The sequence below is a fragment of the Saccopteryx leptura genome, chromosome 4 (genome assembly GCF_036850995.1).
Source record: "Saccopteryx leptura isolate mSacLep1 chromosome 4, mSacLep1_pri_phased_curated, whole genome shotgun sequence".
Classification (NCBI taxonomy): Eukaryota; Metazoa; Chordata; class Mammalia; order Chiroptera; family Emballonuridae; genus Saccopteryx; species Saccopteryx leptura.
In genome coordinates, this window is record NC_089506.1 from 217,142,922 (window position 1) to 217,164,574 (window position 21,653).

Genomic DNA, 21,653 nt, shown 5'->3' on the forward strand with positions numbered 1-21,653 from the left:
GTGCTGAAAAAGGGCGCTTCAGAGGCGTTGTGAGAGAGGCCAGAAATAAAAAATCAAAGTCGACTCTTCTGTCAGCTGGCCGGGTTCATACTGTATATAAGAGGAGGGTGTCTCTCCTCTCAGATACCAGACTGCTACCCCTAGATGTCTCACAAAAGTGGAAATTTTCCTTCTGGACGAGGGGAGAGCCCATTACACAAGGGCAAGTCCCATGTGGGGGTCTGGATATGGGCAGGGGCACACTGGGGGCTGAGCAGGCGCGAACCCAGCTTTGCTGCCACTCGGCACCCTGGGAAGAGGAGATGCAGATTCCAGATGTTGCTGTGACGGCGGAGAGAGGGGGCTGTAATTATTGCTGGGACCAGAGAGTTTCCTTTGCCTCCCCTAGGGGCCGCGGGAGTGAGGATTATGGTCCTGGCTCATATGGTCCCTCCTCCCTCCATCTGCACTTCCTCCTCCTCCCTCCCGCCCCCCAATAAATCTCAGGCCCCTCCCTTCGCCCGTCCCCAGGATCTGACGTGGGCTCGACACCTTTCGCAGCTTCTCCCTCCCACAGCTCTAGTGCCCGAGCTTCGGCTCTCTGTGTTCCGCAACCTCCTCCCCTCCTTGCCAAGCCCCGCTAGAGCCCAGTAGGGGTCTTCCGATCCTCGACCCCACCCCAGGACCCCGGAAGCTGTCTTGCCTTTCCCCAGCTGGATCCCACCTTGAGATCCAGCTAGCCTGGTGGAAAAGGGTAACCCAGGAGACCCGGCTCCTTCGGCCCTCTCGGCTCCACCCCCTGCAGCCGGAGCCGCGCCCCCTCTCCCACAGATCCCGGAGCAGAGAACAGAGGAGATTGGGCAAAGAAGGGTGGGCTCCAGGCGACCCCCATCCCAATTCTGCCCCTCCATCCTAAGGGGTAGAGAAATTGTCTTCCCTGTTCACCACCAGCAGGAAAAAATATTAAAGGGAAAGATAGAAGGAGAAAGAGGAAAGGTGACAGCTAGATTATTTAAGAGAGGCGCAGAGAGATCAGTGTGAGTCGCCATGGGGACTCCCAAGGCCCAGCACCCACCGCCTCCCCAACTGCTGTTCCTAATTCTGCTGAGCTGCCCCTGGATTCAGGGTAAGGACATGGGATCGTGGGGGTGGGCCCCACGAAGGTGCCCGGGGAGGTTCTTTACCCTCCTTTCTCTGAATACCCTGGGCCTTCCTAGCACCTAGGGGAGGGGAGGGGCACCGCTGATGGGAAGGGGCACACCAGGGCTTTGTAGCTTGTATCTGAATCCCCTAACCCCACTATAGAGGAAGTGGGGAAGTGAGTGAGGGTAGCTTGTAGCAGCGTCTCAGGGGTTAAATCCAGGAAAGAGGGCTAGGAAAGTTGGGGGGATATCTGTGGAGGCGGCAGAACACACAGCGTACCTGAGTAGGAGATGGGGATGCCGGGAGGGATGCCAGGCACTGCTGCACACACGACTGTTCTTGGTTGTGTGGACAAAGACAGATGACCAGGTATTCTTAGAGACCAGATATTCAGTCCCCTACTCTGCCCCCCAGCCAGACTCCAGAGAGAGACTGCAGAGACAGACAGAGAGAGTGAGAGAGAGAGAGAGAGAGAGAGAGAGAGAGAATGAGAGAGGGAACAGCACATTGCAGAGACAGAAATCCAGAGAGGAAGCTGGGCACTGCGGAAGCCAGGGCTGGGAGGTGCTGTCAGACCCTCCGCAGAGACCAGGAGAACACTGAGGTGAAAATGAAGGCCGCACCATCCCCCTTCTCAGCCCTGCTGGCGCTGTCCAGGGTCCATCAGAGCCACGGGGCTCCCTGAACACCCACGCAGCCCAGGGGGAAAGGGGAAGAGGAAGGTGTGGGATTGTGAGAGGCATCTGGGAGCCCCTCTTCTCATCTTGGCTCTCAGCTCAGCCTGGGACCCTATGAGCTCCTGTAGGCCCAACTGAGGAAGGAGGAATAAAGGAATAACTCCGGAAAGGATCCTTCTGGAAAACCTAGGAGTGTGGGGTAGTGGATGGGCTCATACAACTTCATCTCTTAGGTCTGCCCATGAAAGAAGAGGAGGCACTGCTGGAGCCTGGAAGTGAGACCCCCACAGTAGCCTCAGAGGCCTTGGCTGAGCTGCTCCACGGGGCCCTGCTGAGGAGGGGCCCAGAGATGGGCTACCTGCCGGGTGAGGCCCCCAGAATGGCGGAAGTGACATCGAGGCAGAGAGAGAGACGTTAACTCAGGGAGATGGAGAGTCAGGCCAGTGAAATTCGGAGGCAGGCGGAGGGAGATGGTTAGAGAGATTCAAAACTGGGCATAAGCAGAAATAAAGTCAGAATGATCAAGAGACAGAGTAAGACAGAAAAACAGACAATCAGAGAGAAAGACAGATGGAAACTCGGAGAACCAGAATCAGAAAAATAATGGGAGAGAGAGACACAAAGAGAGAGAGAAATGCAGAGGTTAGGGGATCTAGAATAATAAAATCAGGAAGTGATAAGAATACTAATCAGAGAAATAGAGTTCCAGAGAGTGTCGAAGGGAGAAAGCAAGACAGAAGAGAGAGACAGGGGAGGCAAGGAAGGAGTCAGATCTGAGCGGGGAGGCAGAGGCCGGCTGACCAGAGGTGGACGGAGGAGAGAAGACGGGGAGTCCAGCTGTGGTCTTGGGAGGAGGTGGGGAGTTTGGGTGGGAAAAGTGAAGGTAGAGGTTCTGCACCTTGCAGGGGAGGTCTTTTGAGATAGGTGGGGAACCCCCAGTTTTCCTCAGCCCTGCTCCCCACTCAAGGCCCGCTAATTTGCTCTTCCTGTGCTCTGACTTTCCTTGCATTGTCTCAGGAACTGATCCAGACCCCACTCTAGCCACTCCTCCAGCCGGCCAGACTCTTGCAGCGCCCTCCCTGCCACGGGCCACTGAGCCAGGAACAGGACCTCTGACAACAGCCGTAACCCCTAAAGGGGACAGGGGGGGAGGCCCCACCGCCCCGGAGCTGCTGACCCCGCCCCCAGGAACGACAGCCCCGCCCCTTTCAGGCCCCGCCTCCCCAGGTCCGCCCTTAAGGCCTGAGGGAGGAGAGGAGGAGACCACAACCACCATCATCACCACTACAACGGTCACCACGGTGACCAGCCCAGGTGAGGCGATTGAACGGGAATGGGGTAGTGTTCAGGAGAGGTAAGATACGGATGGGGGAGAGGCGTCGGGTAAGGTGTGAAAGAGGGGGTCTGGGTACAGATAGAGGAACGGCTTCTGCCTAATAACAAAGGTGTGTGTATACCCATACTGCGTACCTGGCCGTGTTTTATCCGTGTTGCAGTTGGGGAAGCGGGTTCGGGGCCTGGGTGGGAGAGGGGCGCGGATAAAGGTGGTGAGGGTTGTGGGGAGAAGACAGAGGGACCTCCCTCCAGTCTTGCTTGGCTGGGAGCGCAAGAACGCAGGGGTTGCTTCGACCCCAGCTACTTCTATCCTTTTAGTTCTGTGTAATAACAACATCTCCGAGGGGGAAGGGCACGTGGAGTCTCCGGACGTAGGGAGCAGCGCCAGCCACTCCTTAGGACTCGTGGACTGCACGTACAGCATCCATGTCTACCCTGGCTACGGCATTGAGATCCAGGTAAGCGGGCTTGATTAAGCACATGACTGTGAAGCCCTTTCCTCTGGGCCCTGGGGTGTGCACAGGTTTGACCAGAGAGCCAGAGAACCTGTGTTCTAACTCAAAGGGGTCTGTTTTCTGATGATCAGGAAGACTCCTGGAGTCCTACAACTTGGCCAGTGTCACCGTGGTGTCTGGGCTGCCACATACAGGGAAAAGGAAAGTGGGGTGGGGACCTTTGTGCGTTTCCCACCCTGGTTGACTTGCCGTGGCCGGTCTGGCTCTGGCTTCTTCAGGTGCAGACACTGAACCTGTCTCGGGAAGAGGAACTCTTGGTGATGGCTGGTGGGGGGCCCCCAGGCCTGGCCCCCCGACTCCTGGCCAACTCCTCTATGCTGGGAGAAGGACAGGTCCTCCGGAGCCCCACCAACCGGCTACTCCTGCACTTCCAGAGCCCCCGACTCTCAAGAGGCGGTGGCTTCAGGATCCACTATCAGGGTGAGGTGTTCAGGGTGATGGAAAAACAGGGGCCACACTGGCACAGGGATATCTCTAGGAACCTTCCAAGAACAAGGCAAGGTCAGGGACTTTCCCTCCTGACTAGCACCCTGGGGGCAGAACCCACAAAGGAGACCTGTGCACACTTAGTTCACACATGTACAGATTTGTGTCTGAGTGCGCACACATCCAAGTGTGGTTCATCCATTCACTCAACAAATGTTTATCTTGTGCCCACGTCATACTGGACCTATGTTAGCCATGGGGAGAGGAATGAACAAGCCACGTGTAAATCTGACTTCAAGGAACTCAGACTCTAGGTAGGGAGATAGACAAGTAATCGGAATGATTATAAGTCAATGAGCTGAGGGCCCATATCTCTATAATGGAGGAATACAGGCAGAAGAAGCAAATAGCAAAGGTACCTAAATTTCTCCTAAGGAATATAGGGACACCTTCTTGGAGGAGATGATGACTAAGCTGAGACTTAAATGATGAGTTAGCTAGGGAAAAGGTGGGAGAAAGAGAAAGAGGAAGGCAGATGTCTAGATCGATGAAAAAAGCACACTCCAAGAGAGGAGGAAAAAAAATGTAAGCCCCTTGAGGAGTTGAAGTAATTCAGCATGGAAGACAGAATTGCCCTAGCTGTGTGATCTGGGACAAGTTACTTAACCTTTCTGTGCCTCATTATATCATCTGAAAAATGGGGATTATCATACTTACCTCATGGTATTATTAGGATGATCAAATGAGTTAATACAAATCCACTGCTTAAAATAGCATCTGGTACACAATGGGAGCTAAAAAATGTCAGTCATTGCTATTCCTGTAAAAACACAGAAAGGGGGAGGGGAGAGAAGTAGGCTAATAGACCAGACCAGGAGGTTGATTGGATTCAGATCGTGAAGGGCCTGATCAGGTTCAGTAAAGAGTTTAGACTCCTTTTTCCTGCAAGGAAATAGGAAATATTTTGAAATGTTTAAAGCAGAATGGTGACAGCCTCAGATTTGTGACCTAGAAAGATCCCGCTGACTCTTGGGGGCAGGGCAGTGGCATACATCTGTGCGTGACCGCCTTCTTGAGCACCCACGTGCAGACAGCCTACTCATGTGTATAACCACACTCACCTGTGCCTACAGGGAACCTCCCCACAGTGCAAGTGTACGTTCTAGTGTCCATCTGTGCATGAGGCAAGGGGCCCAGCGAGGGGTCCAGACACTGCTCTCTCCAGAATGCCTTCCTTAGAAACAGAGGGAACTGTATTCAGCCAGTGTCCCTTTCACATCATTTCATGGCCTTGCCTGCTCTCTTGTTAGCTTTGCTGACCCCAGATCCCTTTCCCAGGAGGTGCACACATCTTCCATCCCTTCTTCATACCCTCTCCAGCCTTTCCCATGGCTTCCAGCACGGGCCTGCCCCAGGGACTCATACATGCTAAGTGGAGGCGCCCAGCACCAGGCCTGTTCGTGGAGAGACCAGGGAACTGAGGGACATATAGTTGGTAGTCAGGGCCGTAGTTGTTGGGGAGCAAGGGCATGCTTTGGGGGCCCAAAGCAGAGGGCTGGACCTCAGATATTACAGAATGGTCCCCTGCTGCCTCTTTTAAGCATGCACTCCCCTGGGGCATTGAAAATAGGACTCTAGGCTAAGTAGAACATTTGGGGAGGCTGGGCAGTTTCATAAATGCGCCTTCACGACCTGCATCGGTCTTCCCTGTTTTATGACTTCTCCAGGCACCTTTGGGACTAAGGCCTGTTTAAGCCCTTGTGAGTTTGGCCTCGCTGGGGCCTCTGATTCAGAGTGGCCTCATTAGCTCCTCTGACAGGCCAATGGCTCCATCACCCCTCATCCCAAGTCCAGCAACGTGTTTCATTTGCTTCTCACAGCAACCCTGGGGGTGTCCGTTGTGAACTCCATCTCTGAGAGGAAAAAAGAGACTCAAAGGTTATGTGGATTGCTCAGTTACCCGCAAATCCACGGCAGAATCAGAAGGCAGAATCCCAAGTCCCCGACTCCCAGTCATTCATTCATTGAGGCTGGTGAGGAGCGGGTTATTAACATTTTTTTAGCACTTTTTACTTACTGGGTCCTTGGTGTGTTTGTTTGTGTCACTTGAAGGCCAGTCCTCATTGATAGGGATTATTATTGCCATTCATAGGTTAGAGACCCTAGAGGTGAAGTCAGCTGCTCAAGGTCATATAGCTAAGAAGTCATGGAGCAACAACTGGAACTCAGATCTGCCTGTCTCCAAATCCAGTGCGCTTTGCACGGTTCCACACTGCCTCCTGGCTGCATCAATAAAGGCCAGGCTTTTGGAAGAAAAAATAAATAAGGCTTGGTCCAGTCTCTTAATGGCAAAACACAGTGGTTAATGTGCTGATGAACTTATATGTGTGGGACTGTGTGTAGGCAAAAGAGCAACTAACTCTGATGGAGAGAGGGTCAGGATGACTTCCTGAAAGAGGCGGCACTTCAGTTACTCCTTGAAAGATGACAAAGAGCAGGAGAGGACCTTGCCAGTATGGAAAATAGTGTGCAGAAACATGGAGCTGAGACTATAAGCAATCACACAACTACATTGTGTAGGACAGTGTTTTTCAACCACTGGTCCAGGCACTGGTGCCGGCCCGCCAGAAATATCGTGCCAGGTCTGCGAGAGTTAACCACCCCAGTGTTGTATAAAGATTATAGACCCAATGATCTTAGCTGAATTCACTTAGGCTCAGGGTGATCACCATTTATCAGCCTCTGTCATCGATGAAAATACTATTGAAGTTGTCCTAGATAGATATCTTTGGAACTTGTAAGCTCTTTGGAACAACTTTCTGCATTGTGCCAAGCATTTACAAAGCATGTGCAGAAGCATTCAAACTTATGAAGTATTTAGTGCATTGCACATGTGGAGTTCGAAAATCAAGTGCCAGCTTGTACGGTGCTGCACTGTTATGTGCAGTTAAGATAACATTATTTGTTGTGTGTTTTTGTACCTGCCGGCTAGGTCACCAGTCTGCAAGTGTAAAAAGATTGAAAACCACTCGTGTAGGATATACTCGTGTAGGTGATGAGAATTGGAGGTGGATATATGCGGGGCAGGACCTGGTGTGGGGCTTAAATGTCAGTCTAAAGCCTTTAGACTCAATTCTGTTGGTCATGGAGAGCCATTACAGAGGGTAACATTTATTCAAATCACTGTGTTCTAGAAAGCTGTTTGTTGTTGTTATTTATTTGTTTGTTTTAAGTGAGAGGAGGGGAGATAGTGAGACAGATTCCTGCATGTACTCCCACTGGGATCCACCCGGCAGCGCCCAGGCCAATGCTCAAACCAATCTACCCACTGGCTGTCAGAGGGGAAGAAAGAGAGAAGGCAAGGGCGGGGAGGTAGAGAAGCAGATGGTCACTTCTCTTATGTGTCCTGACCGAGAATTGAACTCAGGATGTCAATATGCCAGGATGACGCTCTATCCACTGAGCCAACCAGCCAGGGCCTGGAAAGTTGTTTTTGTGTCTGTCTATCTAGACTATAGATTCCCAAGAAGAAGAGCCTGGGTCTTTTCATCTCTCTCTCCCCAGGACCCCACCAAAGGAATATTTGTTGAGTTTTGACTATAAGGAGAAACAGATTTCTTACAGGATCACTTAAGGCTAGAGAGTCAGAAAAAGCAAAGACCTAAGGCCTAGTCTAGGCAAAGTGTTATCTCCCAAGGCCTCTGCTAAGCGTAGGCCGCCCCTCCTGGAAGACCCGGCTTTGACGTTTTTCTTCCAAGAAACCCTTCTTGATGGGCTCGGCCTAGTCTGAAACAGACACACTGAGCTCTGTCAAGGTTGAGTTCAGAATCCACCATTTACTACCAAGTCACTTTCTATTTCTTTGCTTTACGACGTATGATTCCACAAGAATTTCAGGAGGCTTTCGAAGAAGAATTCAAGCAATAAAGTGAAATAGAATAATTAAGCAAAAAGTTGGTACCGGGTATTGTTTATTAAAGTTGAGAAAATAAAATGTGAATGGACAAGCCTTGGTTGCTAAGGATAAATAAGCCTTACCCTGGTTCCAAGCCTCCCAGCAGTCAGTGCAAAAAGAGCGAGAACACAGTTCTCATAGCAAGAAAGGAGAAGACAGAGAGTTCCTTAATGGAAGCAGAGCTTTCCCGACGGGAGGACTCGTTTAGGGAGCGGTGGGTAGCAAGGCCTTTCTTGATAAAAGTCCAAGTTCCTAAAGGAGTTCCCCTGGGCGAAAGCTGAGGGTGTAATACCACAGTGTACCTCAGGGGAGGAGAGTCCCCTTTGTGTGTCCAGGGGACAAAACGCTCTGGGGCACTTAATAACTTGGAGCCTTGTTCCCGCATCTGGAAAAATGGGTCGCAGTGTTTCTCTGACTACCTCAAAAGTACCGTGAACTCACTTTGGAAGCTGAACAAGTTCTGCAAATATTATTTGTTATTATTAGAGCTGGATGGGGTTCAGAGTGATCAATTGATTTGCCTGAGGTCACACAGCAAACGAGTGCTAGGGTCCAGAATTTCTTTGAGTCTCAAATACCTTATCGATAAAGTGGGGCCAACGCGGGTAGATTACAAAGATTAGGGGAGCTAAGGATGTGAAATGATCTCTTCATGACACAATGTGCCAACGTGAGGCTCCAGCATGGCACTAGTTTGTGCCCCCCAGGAGGGCCTGGGGAGAGGGGGGAAGGGCTGGGGGACCAGTGAGAGAGGGTAGCATGGGAATGAGCCCCCTTTCTCCCTGCTCCAGCCTACCTCCTGAGCTGTGGCTTCCCACCCCGGCCGGCCCACGGGGACGTGAGCGTGACAGATCTTCACCCTGGGGGCACTGCCACCTTCCACTGTGACTCAGGCTACCAGCTGCAGGGTGAAGAGACCCTCATCTGCCTCAACAGCACCCGTCCAGCCTGGAGTGGTGAACCCCCTAGCTGCATGGGTGAGTCTTCTGCCACAATGGGAGGGGCTTCTGTCCCAGGAGCCCCACTGGACGGGCCCTACCTTGGGGGTTTCTATCTTTGGGGAAGACCCATCTTGAAGGGGTTTTGACCCTGGAGTGTTTCTAGCCTGGAGCTCTTTTTTCTTTTTCTTTTTTTTTTTTTTTTTACAGAGACAGAGAGAGAGTCAGAGAGAAGGATAGATAGGGACAGACAGACAGGAACGTAGAGAGATGAGAAGCATCAATCATCAGTTTTTCATTGGGACACCTCAGTTGTTCATTGATTGCTTTCTCATATGTGCCTTGACCGCGGGCCTTCAGCAGACCGAGTGACCCTTTGCTCGAGCCATCGACCTTGGGCTCAAGCTGGTGAGCTTTGCTCAAACCAGATGAGCCCGTGCCCAAGCTGGCGACCTCAGGGTCTCGAACCTGGGTCCTCCGACGCTCTATCCACTGCGCCACTGCCTGGTCAGGCCTATCCTGGAGCTCTTTACATTGAGAGTCTCTATCCTGGTTGCACCCAGAAGGTTTCCATATTGGGAGTCACCATTCTGGAGGTCCCTCCTTTTGGAGACTCCTTATTTTAGAGAAAACCATTCTTGGTGGGGGTCTCAAACCTTTGGACAGTCTATCTTATAGAGGCTGCACCCTGGGGATCCCAATTTGAAGATTTTCCATCGGAGGGCTTCAATCGACAGAATCCCCTATAATTCCCCGTCCCAGCATGTCCACAGCTGGCGAGCTTTCATTTTGGTGAAGTCTCCATCCCGGGCATGTCCCCTCCGGGGTTTTCCTCCTCCAGACCTAGAGGCCTGCCTGGATGGTAGCCTGGATGGTGAAGTCTCCATCCTGGGCATGTCCCCGCTGGGGTTTTCCTCCTCCGGACCTAGAGGGCTGTCTGGGCGGTAGCCTGGATGGTGAAGTCTCCATCCCGGGCATGTCCCCTCCGGGGTTTTCCTCCTCCGGACCTAGAGCCCTGCCTGGGCGGTAGCCTGGATGGTGAAGTCTCCATCCCGGGCATGTCCCCTCCGGGGTTTTCCTCCTCCAGACCTAGAGCCCTGCCTGGGCGGTAGCCTGGATGGTGAAGTCTCCATCCCGGGCATGTCCCCTCCGGGGTTTTCCTCCTCCGGACCTAGAGCCCTGCCTGGGCGGTAGCCTGGATGGTGAAGTCTCCATCCTGGGCATGTCCCCTCCGGGGTTTTCCTCCTCCGGACCTAGAGCCCTGCCTGGGCGGTAGCCTGGATGGTGAAGTCTCCATCCTGGGCATGTCCCCTCCGGGGTTTTCCTCCTCCGGACCTAGAGCCCTGCCTGGACGGTAGCCTGGATGGTGAAGTCTCCATCCCGGGCATGTCCCCTCCGGGGTTTTCCTCCTCCGGACCTAGAGGCCTGCCTGGGCGGTAGCCTGGATGGTGAAGTCTCCATCCCGGGCATGTCCCCTCCGGGGTTTTCCTCCTCCGGACCTAGAGGCCTGCCTGGGCGGTAGCCTGGATGGTGAAGTCTCCATCCTGGGCATGTCCCCTCCGGGGTTTTCCTCCTCCGGACCTAGAGGCCTGCCTGGGCGGTAGCCTGGATGGTGAAGTCTCCATCCTGGGCATGTCCCCTCCGGGGTTTTCCTCCTCTGGACCTAGAGGCCTGCCTGGACGGTAGCCTGGATGGTGAAGTCTCCATCCCGGGCATGTCTCCTCTGGGGTTTTCCTCCTCTGGACCTAGAGGCCTGCCTGGACGGTAGCCTGGATGGTGAAGTCTCCATCCCGGGCATGTCCCCTCCGGGGTTTTCCTCCTCCGGACCTAGAGGCCTGCCTGGATGGTAGCCTGGAGGAGGCCCTGTTTTCTGGGTGAGCGTGGAGAGCAGAGGCCATGCGGAGGCCAGGGCCCAGTGAAAGGCGTGGGTGCCATGGCTCTGAGGGTGGGCGGACAGTCCCTTACCCCGCCCCTGCTCTGCCCACAGCATCCTGTGGCGGCACCATCCACAATGCCACACTGGGCCGCATCGTGTCACCTGAGCCTGGGGGAGCTGCGGGGCCCAACCTCACCTGCCGTTGGGTCATTGAAGCAGCGGAGGGACGCCGGCTGCACCTGCACTTTGAGAGGGTCTCGCTGGATGAGGACAATGACCGGTGAGGGTCTGGGCCTTGGATCGGAGGTCCCAGCTCAGGGAAATAGGCTGCGGTGCGGAATCAGACAGACCTTGGCTGTATCCCAGTTGAGATCTATCTCAACCAGTTAGTCCGGCTTTCTTAGGCAGTGCAGCTGTGCAATCCTAGACAAATCTCTGAATCTGCTCGTGCCTCAGTTCCCTCGTGTGTAGAATGGAGATAATAGTACCTCTCTGTCAAGGCTTCTGTGAGGACAAATGCGTAAAGATGTGTAAAGTGCTCAGCACGGTGCCGAGCACACAGGAAGCACTAGAAATGTATTTGCCATTATCATCATTATCATTCTTTACCTAACAAGCTGGTATCCCAGTAGTTGCTATGTGACATTAGACAAATTACTTAATCTTTCTGTGCCTCAATTTCCTCATCTCTAAAATGAGGGATAATAAAAGTAGTATCTGACTCAAGAATTCTTATGAGGATTAAACAAGATAAAATATGTAAAGGCTTAAAAAAGTGCATGGCATATAATTAATGTTTGCAAATAATAGCTCTGAAAACAAGTTAGAAGAGCAGGCAAGAGATGAGACAGCGTCTGGGGGAAACTGAGCTCCTGGCCGCCCTCTGTCCATCCCAGGCTCATGGTGCGCTCAGGGGGCAGTGCCCTCTCGCCAGTGATCTATGACTCTGACATGGATGATGTCCCGGAGCGGGGTCTCATCAGTGATGCCCAGTCCCTCTATGTGGAGCTGCTTTCCGAGACACCTGCCAATCCTCTGCTGCTAAGCCTCCGATTTGAAGGTAACTTCCCTCCCCTCGGCCCCAACCTCTGCTCCCTGTCCTCTTCCTGATGCCCACACATGGCCACAAGCACATACCTGCCCCTGCTCATCCCCATGTTTGGATTCCTGAAACCCAACTTGCCTCCCCACCCGAAACTACAAGGACCTCTTTGTATGGACCCCTTCTACTTCCGGGAGGTGGTCTTTTCTATTTAAGCTTCATGTTTGGTGAGTACACAACCAAGAAACCAGTTACCTTAACCTCTTAGTTCTTCCCTCTGTGTTGACTTCATGCTCAGGCACTCTCAGTCTGTGGAGAACCTAGCAGTTCCAGGCTAACAAACTACCAACTTTCCTTCAGAAAGCGAGAAAGTGGCCCTGGTCAGTGGCTCAGTGGATAAAGTGTCGACCCGGCATCCCGGGTTCGATTCCTGGGCAGGGCACATAGGAGAAGCGACCATCAGTTTCTCTTCCTCCTTCTCTCCTTTCTCTCCTCTCGCAGCCAGTGGCTCAGTTGGCTTGAGCATCAGCCTGGGTGCTGAGGATAGCTTGGTTGGTCCGAGTGTGCCAGCCTCAGGTGCTAAAAACAGCTCCTACTCAAGCATCAGTTCCAGATGGAGTTGCCAGGTGGATCCCAGTTGAGACACATGTGGAGTCTGCCTCACTACCTCCCCTTCGCTCTCACCTGAAAGAGAGAGAGAGAAATAAAGAAAGCATACCCCTTTCCTAAGAGCTTCAGCAAAAAAATGCCACGAAATGTTCTCATTGGCCTGTTTTAGGTCATACGCCTATGCCTGAGCCAATCACTCTAGCTAGGGGCAGATGGTGTTATGACTGACGGATCCACATCACGTGGTCATCCCTAGTTGGCCGCAACTGAACCTTGTGAACTGGAAGTAGGGGAGGTGTGTGTGCGACAAAAAGAACATAGGAATGTTGCTACCTACCAGAAGAAGGGGGACTGGATGCTGGACAGGTAGAAACAAGGAGGTCAGTGATCACGGGAGAGGAGGCATCTGAGCTGGACCTTACAGGATAGAGTAGGGGCCAGGAATCTATGGCTCGCGAGCCAGGTGTGGCTCTTTTGATGGCTGCATCTGGCTCGCAGACAAATCTTTAATAAAAAAAAAATACTAATGTTAAAAATATAAAACATTCTCATGTATAATAATCCATTCATTTCCTACCGCTCATGTTCATGGTTGCGGGTGGCTGGAGCCAATCACAGCTGTCCTCCAGGACAACACCAAATTTTTATTGGATAATGCGTAATGTACATGGGTCGTTGTATGGCTGTCACAGAATTACATTTTAAAATATGTGGCATTCATGGCTCTCTCAGCCAAAAAGTTTCCCGACCCCTGGGATAGAGAGAATTTTAACAGAGAAAGATTGAGAATTAGCATTTTGGGTGAAATAAACAGTGTGAGCAATGATAAAGAGGCAGAGAAAGGCCTGTTGGGAAACAGAATTTCAGTGCGACTGGAGCAGAGAATTTGTGCAAACAGAAGCAGGAGAGCGACAGAGAAAGTGAAATGCTCAGAGAGGAGTGGTTAGTCCTGATATGAATCAGGGCAGAAACGGAATTAGCTCTGGGACCTAATGGAGGTGTAGGATTTGGACATGACACCTTACTAGGTTCAGTAACAGTGAAATAGACAATAAATCTAAAAAATAAATTGCATGTTATATTCTGAGAAGGCAAAGAGAATCGCTAGGTCTGAGGCCTGCCTTCATAGTTGTGGAGTCATGCGCCATGAGCTTCAGATTCCCATTCCATATCATAGGCACCTACGTCTTACCTCACACATGGTTTTGCAGCTAAGGTATGATCAGGTGGGGAAAAATAAAAAGGCTCTACAAATGTTCACTGCCAACTTAGTCCAAAGCCAAAGCTGAGTAGTTTTTGTGGTAGCTGCACTTTTAGATTCTAGCCACATCATGGATAATCAGAGATGATCAGAATCCAACTATTATTATTTTTTTTATTTACTAATTTATTTTTAATTAAGTTTTTTAATTCAGTGAGAGGAGGGGAGGCAGAGATAGACTCCCTCATGCTCCCTGACTGGGATCCACCCGGCAAGCCCACTAGACTGGTGATGCTCTGCCCATTTGGGGCATTGCTCCATTGCTCCATTGCTCAGCAACCAAGCTCTTCTTAGCGCCTGAGTTGGAGGCCATGGAGCCATCCTCAGCACCCGGGACCAACTCGCTCCAATTGAGCCATGGCTGCAGGAGGAGAAGAGAGAGAGAAGTGAGAAGGGGAGGGGTGGAGAAGCAGATGGGCTCTTCTCCTGTGTGCCCTGACTGGGAATCAAACCCGGGACACCCACACGCCAGGCTGATGCTCTACTAATGAGCCAACTGGCTAGGGCCCAACTATTATTTTTGAGGAGAAGACACACCTACATGAGCTAGTGCTCCAAAGACACACTTTTCCTCCCACTCCTTTGCACTTTCCAGAGCCAGGTGTTTCTGGCTGGGAATCGAATAATCTGGGTTTCAGAAGTGGTTCTGCCACAGCCCTACTGCGTGACATTGGGCAAGTGGCTTTTTGTCTGTGGACCTCAGTTTTCTCATCTGTGGAATGATGCTGGGATTTGACTAGCTTAGCAGCTTCTCTCTAGAGACTGAGAAGGTAACATAAATGTACAAATGTGGAGTTTTAGTGTTTGGGGGAAACTGAGGAGTGAAAGCTAAGTCCAAAGGCAATCAATTTGAAATAGCCCACTGAGTGGCCTAAAATACTTGAATTCAGCCCAAGTCCCCCAGTTTGAGACCCCCTAGGGCCTGTCCTAATGTCTAATTTGTGTGATTAACTCCTCTGCAGCCTTTGAGGAAGATCGCTGTTTCGCCCCCTTCCTGGCACATGGCAATGTCACCACCACAGACCCTGAGTACCGCCCAGGGGCTCTGGCCACCTTCTCATGCCTCCCAGGATATGCTTTGGAGCCCCCTGGTCCCCCCAATGCCATCGAATGTGTGGATCCCACAGAACCCCACTGGAATGACACAGAGCCAGCCTGCAAGGGTAAGCCTTCCATAACCCCAGTAAGTCCTTCAGTCTACAGATTACCACCTGAGCTCAGGGTCCCAGGAACATCATTCAATGAGACTTGCATATCCAAACCTATTAAGCCCAGGCCTTGGGTAAATCCCCCTTTCAGACACTCAGTTTTCTTGACTAAATAATTGGTGGGCGTGTTACAGAGTTCAGAGGTCACTACCCAAATATCTCTAAGAGCTGTAAATCGAGTTGGGCTAAATTGTGAATTGAGTAGAAAGTGGGAGGGGTTAACCAAGAGCAGGGCTGGGATTGGACACAACAGGACTGGGCGTGGCAAGAAACGGGGGTAATAGATAATAGGACACTGTGAGGCAGTCTTGGTGTATACAGTGGAAGTGGTGAATACTGTGGTGAAATGGAAACTGCATGCCCACCTGGTCCTGAATCTGACACCCCTTCTACCCTAGCCTTGTGTGGAGGGGAGCTGTCAGAGCCCGCTGGTGTGGTCCTCTCTCCAGACTGGCCCCAGAGCTATAGCCCCGGCCAGGACTGCGTGTGGGGCCTGCATGTCCAGGAAGAGAAGCGCATTTTACTCCAAGTTGAGATGTACGTTTGGGTGCTGCAGAGGGTGCGATGGGTATGAGCTCAGCAAAGTCCGGTGTAACAACACGCCAGCCTGCATTCTGAGCCTAGCTGGCTCCTGTGTCTACACAGTATTTGGTGAATATATGGTCTGATAAAGAGGGGACTAGCCTGACCGGTGGTGGCACAGTGGATAAAATGTCAACCCGAGACACTGAGGTCTCAGGTTCAAGCCTCGAAGACGCCTCCTTCAAGGCGGGCTCATCTGGCTTGAGTGCAGGCTCACCAGCGTAAGTATAGGGTCGCTGGCTTGAGCGTGGGATCATAGACATGACCCCAAGGTCACTGGCTTGAAGCCCAAGGTCACTGGCTTGAGCAAGGGGTCACTGGCTCGGCTGGAGCCCCCCAATCAAGGCATGTATTAGAAGCAATCAATGAACAACTAAAGTAATGCGACTATGAGTTGATGCTTCTCATCTATCTCCCTTCCTGTCTCTCTGTCTCTCTCACTAAAAAGAAAAAAGAGGGAACTAAAGTTTCAAGATGGAGTATGGGTTGTCAGGTAGACCTAGATACAAATCACTCATCGGCCTTGGACAAGTAAAGGGGGCCATGCAGCCTTTCTCAGGGGCTATTGTGAAAAGGGAGTTCTAATCTGGTGTTTCTCACTCTGGATGTTTCTGAGACCACCCCGGAGCAGATATCCAGGGACCCAGGCCCAAGCTGTTGTAAAGTGGGTATAGGGAGAACCCAGTGAGCTGATTTGGCATGAAGTGGTCACGTGATTGGACACAGAAGTAGGCGTGGCCCAAAGGCAGGTCCTCACCCAGAGTTGAGCGGGGTGGTAATTAGCATGGTCTGTGATTGGTCAGAGTTGAGCTGTGCACCACTGGGATGGAAGAGGGGACTGAAGAGTGAAGCTGGTAATAAGCGGAGTTGGAGATTGGGAAGCAGAACTGGGAGGAGCCACTGAAAAAAGCGGAATCTGGAGAGACAGAAGGCCAGACTTGGGGTAGGGGAATGTGGGGCGGGACTGGAGAGTAAACAGGGTTACCATGAACTGAGTTACGGATTGGGCAGAATCGGATCGAAGTCCAGCCTCTATATCTGGTCCTATACTCCTTGTAGCTTGAATGTGCGCGAAGGGGACATGCTGACACTGTTTGACGGTGACGGTCCCAGCTCCCGAGTTCTGGCCCAGCTGCGGGGACCTCAACCGCGCCGCCGCCTCCTCTCCTCTGGGCCCGACCTCACGCTGCAGTTCCAGGCACCACCCGGGCCCCCAAACCCGGGCCTTGGCCAGGGTTTCGTGTTGCACTTCAAAGGTACCGAGGTCTAAGGTCCCAATATGGGTAGGGTTCCCGCAGGCCAGAGATCCCAGGAGGAGCGAGGCCCCAGGAGGCTGGGACGGCGCCCTGGGTCGCAGAACAGCCTCTAAACTCGATGTCTCTACACGGCAGAGGTCCCCAGGAACGACACGTGCCCCGAGCTGCCACCTCCGGAGTGGGGCTGGAGGACGGCTTCCCACGGGGACCTGATCCGGGGCACGGTGCTTACTTACCAGTGCGAGCCTGGCTACGAGCTGCTCGGCTCCGACATTCTCACCTGCCAGTGGGACCTGTCCTGGAGCGCAGCGCCGCCCGCCTGCCAAAAGAGTGAGCCCGGGGCCCGCCCCAGTCCTCTCACGGCCCCGCCCCTGCCCCTCTGGGTTGCGCTGCTCCTCGTGGACCCCGCCCACTTTCCCTCTGCGTGGGGTCTTTTTTCCCCGCCCCTGTCCTGTCCCCGATCCGCCCCTCCTCTGTGGTCCTGCGGGATCTTCCTCAGGCTCCGCCCCTATTCCCTTTGGGTTTCAGCCCTTTGCTTCCTCTGGGCCGTGCCTCATCTTTCCGTGGCCCCAGCGCTGTTCCGCCTGTGTCTACCTTTCCCTGGCTCTTCCTGTCTAGGCTCTGTCTCTCAGTACCCAACCCTTGGCGTTACAGGGAGTCCCTTTGCTAGGGCCTAAGCTGTCATTGAAGCCCCATGCTGGGTTGGGGTTGGGGTTCTGCGGAGGGATGGGGGTACCTCCCTTCCCTGATGCAGTTCACAGTCTGGGAGAGGGACAGATAGTTGAGCAGCTCAGCATATTACAGAGGGGTGACCACAGTCCTTACCTCCGAGCCTTGGCTCCCTCACTGTGAAGTAGAACTAGGGGGTTGTGAATAGCAGACGGAGAGCAGCGCACACAGCGCCTGGTGCCTGCGAACAGTAAGTCTGAGGAAGGGCTGTGAGGAGAAGGGTGGGCTACGGTATGTCTCAGGGAGGGGCAGGAGATTTCACAGAAGAGGTGACATTGAAAGGAGCTGGGAGTTTTTATCTTTTAGGAGAGAAAAGAGGGGTAGCGTTTTGTCACTTTTTCCCAATTTTGGGAAGCCTGTTAGAACAATGGGTTGTGGGTCTTCCACCTGCTCCCCCCACCCACCCATGGGACAGTGGTGGGGCCAATGAGCGTAAGTTTCAGGAAGCCGGATTTGCAGATTGGGTTGGACACAAGGAACACTTTCTAGTTGACTCAGCTCCCCACCTCTGGGGAATTCATAGGAGGTCCAGTCTAGAACCCAGACAGGACAGAAGCAGGGCCAGAAAAGAACGGAGGCAGGATCCAGAAGGGACAGGGACTGGGAGAGCTGCTCCAGGCTGAGGAGGAACCTGCCCAAGGAGGCACGTTGCGTCTGAAGCTGAACTGAGACCTAAGTCGCTGTGCTCCACAGCTGTGACCCGAGGGGTCCCCGCTCTCCACTCCCTGTGTGAGTGACAGTGTGCCATTTGACTGTCCTGACCTCCCAAAGCAGATGACAGTGACATCGACCTCTCAGAATCATCAGAGTATATATTATGTTTGTAAAACAATCAGCAGGATGCCTTGCACAGGTCTGTGTACAAGAAGTGGCGGGGATTGTGACTCTGCCACAAGGCTGTAAACTCAAACACCGGCAGGCACTGTCAGTGAGCAGAACGGGCCGGGAATGATGGGATGCGGGAGCGGGAGCGCTGGGCCCCTCTAAGGGGGGAGCTGCTATTCCGCCAATGGTCTGCCATGCAGGCTGACACTGCTGGGATTTAGCTGCTACGTCCAGTGGTTAAATATTTAAAATTTTATCCTCGGATAGGGGCCTGGGGTGCCCCAATCACTCTGTTGGCCCTTAAGAAACGGAAATGTAAAATGTATTGAATTTTAAGTTTTCCCAACTCCTGCTCCCTTCCTTCTGAGGAAATAGTGGGAAGCGGGGGCTTCAGGCCTCTCCCAGCCCGAAGCTTCTGGAAGATCTTTTAAGGTCCCGGCTCCCCTGACCTTGCCTCTTGTCAACAGTCATGACCTGTGCCGACCCCGGTGAGATCACCAACGGGCACCGAACCACCTCGGATGCTGGCTTTCCGGTCGGCTCCCACGTCCAGTACCGCTGCCTGCCAGGCTACAGCCTGGAGGGCGCGGCCGTGCTCACCTGCTACAGCCGGGACACAGGCACCCCCAAGTGGAGCGACCGCGTCCCCAAGTGCGCCCGTGAGTCTGGGGACACTGGGGAAGGGTGGCTGGGGGGCTGCTCAGCAGTGCAGCTGGCCCGTGACGGACATGTTTCCTGCAGTGAAGTATGAGCCATGCCTGAACCCCGGGGTGCCGGAGAACGGCTATCAGACCTTGTACAAGCATCACTACCAGGCGGGCGAGTCTCTGCGCTTCTTCTGCTACGAGGGCTTCGAGCTCATCGGCGAGGTCACCATCACCTGTGTGCCCGGGCACCCCTCCCAGTGGACCAGCCAGCCCCCACTCTGCAAAGGTGCCTGGGCAGACAGGGCAGGAGGGGACATAGCAGTGTCTGGGGAGTGACAGGGCTGAGAAAGTCAGGGAGCAAATCCGAGACCGGTGGTAACCCTGCCGAGCTCCCCTCACCCCCTGCGGGCTCTCGCCCTCATGGGTACATCCCGAGGGCTGGGGAGTTCGCGGTCAGTCAGTTACCCTAAGAGATGTGGTAGAAGGGGCTTTGGTTTTGGAAGTCTCTTGCCCTCTGGATAGGTCTGTTTCCCTATTTTTGAAAATTCTACAGACCCAGATGGTTTAAACTACCCAGGGTTAGAAACCCTGAACTTTTCGGGGTCTGCAGGGGGAGGAATAAGGCTTTGCCCTGAGTCCTCCTCCCCCGCCCCCGGCAAGGGAAGGACCAAGTTTAGGCTGAGTGGAAGGCAGAGAAAACCAGGCTGCCCAGTCGTCCCCCCCCCCCGGGCTCCGGCCTGTACCCAGCCTCCCTCCTCCCCCCCCTGGCTCAGACCCCGTCCCCTCCCCCTCCTCTCCCTGCAGTGGCCTATGAGGAGCTCCAGGACAACCGCAAACTGGAAGGTCAGTGAGGGCGCAGGTGGAGACCCAGGCCTGGCTGGGTTGGGAGGGCCAGACAGAGGCTGGGGGCAGGAGGCCAGGCCCCGGAGGGGTAAGGCCCAGGGCCAGGGCAGGGCAGGAGGCTGGGAGAGCCCAGCCCCAGCTCAGGGGTCTCTCCTCCCCCCCCCCAGTGACCCAGACCACAGACCCGTCACGGCAGCTGGAGGGTGGGAACCTGGCCTTGGCCATCCTGCTGCCCCTCGGCTTGGTCATTGTCCTCGGCAGTGGTGTTTACATATACTACACCAAGTAAGTCCTGTACTGGGGAGTGACGGCTGCGCAGACATCTTGCCTGCCCGGCGCAGAAGCCTGAGTCGGGAGGTTGGGGCCTCGCCTCTCTGTAAGCCTCTCTATCTCCTCCCTCTCCCAGACTGCAGGGGAAATCCCTCTTTGGCTTCTCGGGCTCCCACTCCTACAGCCCCATCACTGTGGAGTCAGACTTCAGCAATCCGCTGTACGAAGCTGGGGTGAGCCTTCCCCTCCCCTGGAGTGCCCCAGGACTGCATGGCTGCCTCTGCAGGGCTCTGTAGTGTGTCTGGGGAGCTGACCTACAGAGGCCACATCAGTGAACAAAGCGGGTCCGGGTGCGTCCTAGGGAGTGGCGAGGACTCACTAGCTGGAGAACGGGTGTCCCATCTTGTCCATGGTGGAGACAGGCCCAATATCGATTGTTCAAGACAATCCAGAGATTCACATTTCTCTGTGATTCTCACCTACTGCAGGATGAACCAGACATACCCACTGGCCAGTTCAGCCCCATTCCCACGACATGGCCTCCAAACCAGCAATGATGTTACTTTAAAAACCCAGGGTCTTTCCCCGTCCTTGTGGCCTGTCCCGTTTGGCTTCCTGCTCCGCCTCGATCCCCCTCCAGCGACTGACCCCATCTCTCTGTCTCCAGGATACACGGGAGTATGAAGTTTCCATCTGAATCCCAAGACTAAAGCTGCAGGACCCACGGCGCCCCTGCCCGCCGCACTCTGGGCCGGGGGTATGGGACCTGCTCTCTGGTTCCTTTCCTCCCTGCTGTGTAAATAGTCTCCTGGTCCCATGCGGGGGCTTTGATGGCCCTGGGGACCCTACAGTAAATAAACCAGCATCCTGCCACCCAGAACCCCTCTTCTCAGTTGCCAAACAGGGGGCCGACCCCGCCCCACCCTACTGGCTCTGGCCCCAGGCACGGGGACTGAGCTCCCCCCTCGCTCCTCGGCCCGTGCTGCCCAGGGTCCCCCATCAGGACTGCTCCTGAGAGCTCTGCTGTTCCCTTGGCCACGAAGGCTCTGCCCTCCCAGATGCCCTAGCCCCGGCCCTCACTCCTGGGCCTTGGAAGCTCAGGAGCACAGGGGCGAAGGGGAGAGCTGGGACAAGGCCCCAAACTAGCCCTTCCTGCCACCTCCCCAACCCACAGCCTCTCCGCCTTTGCTTCTGGATTTTTGTTTTTGAGTAATAAACATAAAACCGCTATTGTAACTGGGTTGGTGGGTGTGGGAAGGCGGGTCACTGAGCGTTGGAAACAGGGATTGTGGCCTCTCTGGAGAGAGAGCTGGGGGGAAAGATGGAAACCGAAGACTAGGCTCCGGGTGTTGTCAAGGGGTAGAACCCGCCCGGGTGTTGTCAAGGGGTAGAACCCCCCCCCCCCCCGCGTTAGGGTCAGGCTTTGCGGAGGACTGACTGAGACAAAGCCCCTGGGCTTGATGACGTTTGGAGGCAGCTTTAGCCAGGAGATCACTGACAATAGCCACTCCTCCTCCCTCACTGTTTGACAGGTGAC

General features: G+C 53.8%; 1 protein-coding gene across 2 annotated transcripts; it reads left to right on the forward strand.

The window, feature by feature from the left end:
- Positions 1–553: 553 nt before the first annotated feature.
- SEZ6L2 (seizure related 6 homolog like 2) lies at positions 554–21,414 on the forward strand. Of its 2 annotated transcripts, XM_066383233.1 has the most exons (18): positions 554–1,105; positions 2,033–2,164; positions 2,817–3,113; positions 3,453–3,592; positions 3,868–4,069; positions 8,822–9,007; positions 10,956–11,124; positions 11,741–11,904; positions 14,719–14,919; positions 15,363–15,501; positions 16,606–16,802; positions 16,938–17,132; positions 18,824–19,015; positions 19,098–19,289; positions 19,808–19,846; positions 20,014–20,131; positions 20,253–20,349; positions 20,784–21,414. In XM_066383233.1, the coding sequence occupies exons 1-18, from the start codon at positions 1,027–1,029 to the stop codon at positions 20,811–20,813; spliced, it is 2,769 nt and encodes a 922-aa protein (XP_066239330.1). In that variant the 5' UTR covers positions 554–1,026; the 3' UTR covers positions 20,814–21,414. The 2 variants fall into 2 exon arrangements, with proteins under 2 accessions (XP_066239330.1, XP_066239331.1); XM_066383234.1 differs by lacking the exon at positions 19,808–19,846.
- The last annotated feature ends 239 nt before the right edge of the window (positions 21,415–21,653 follow it).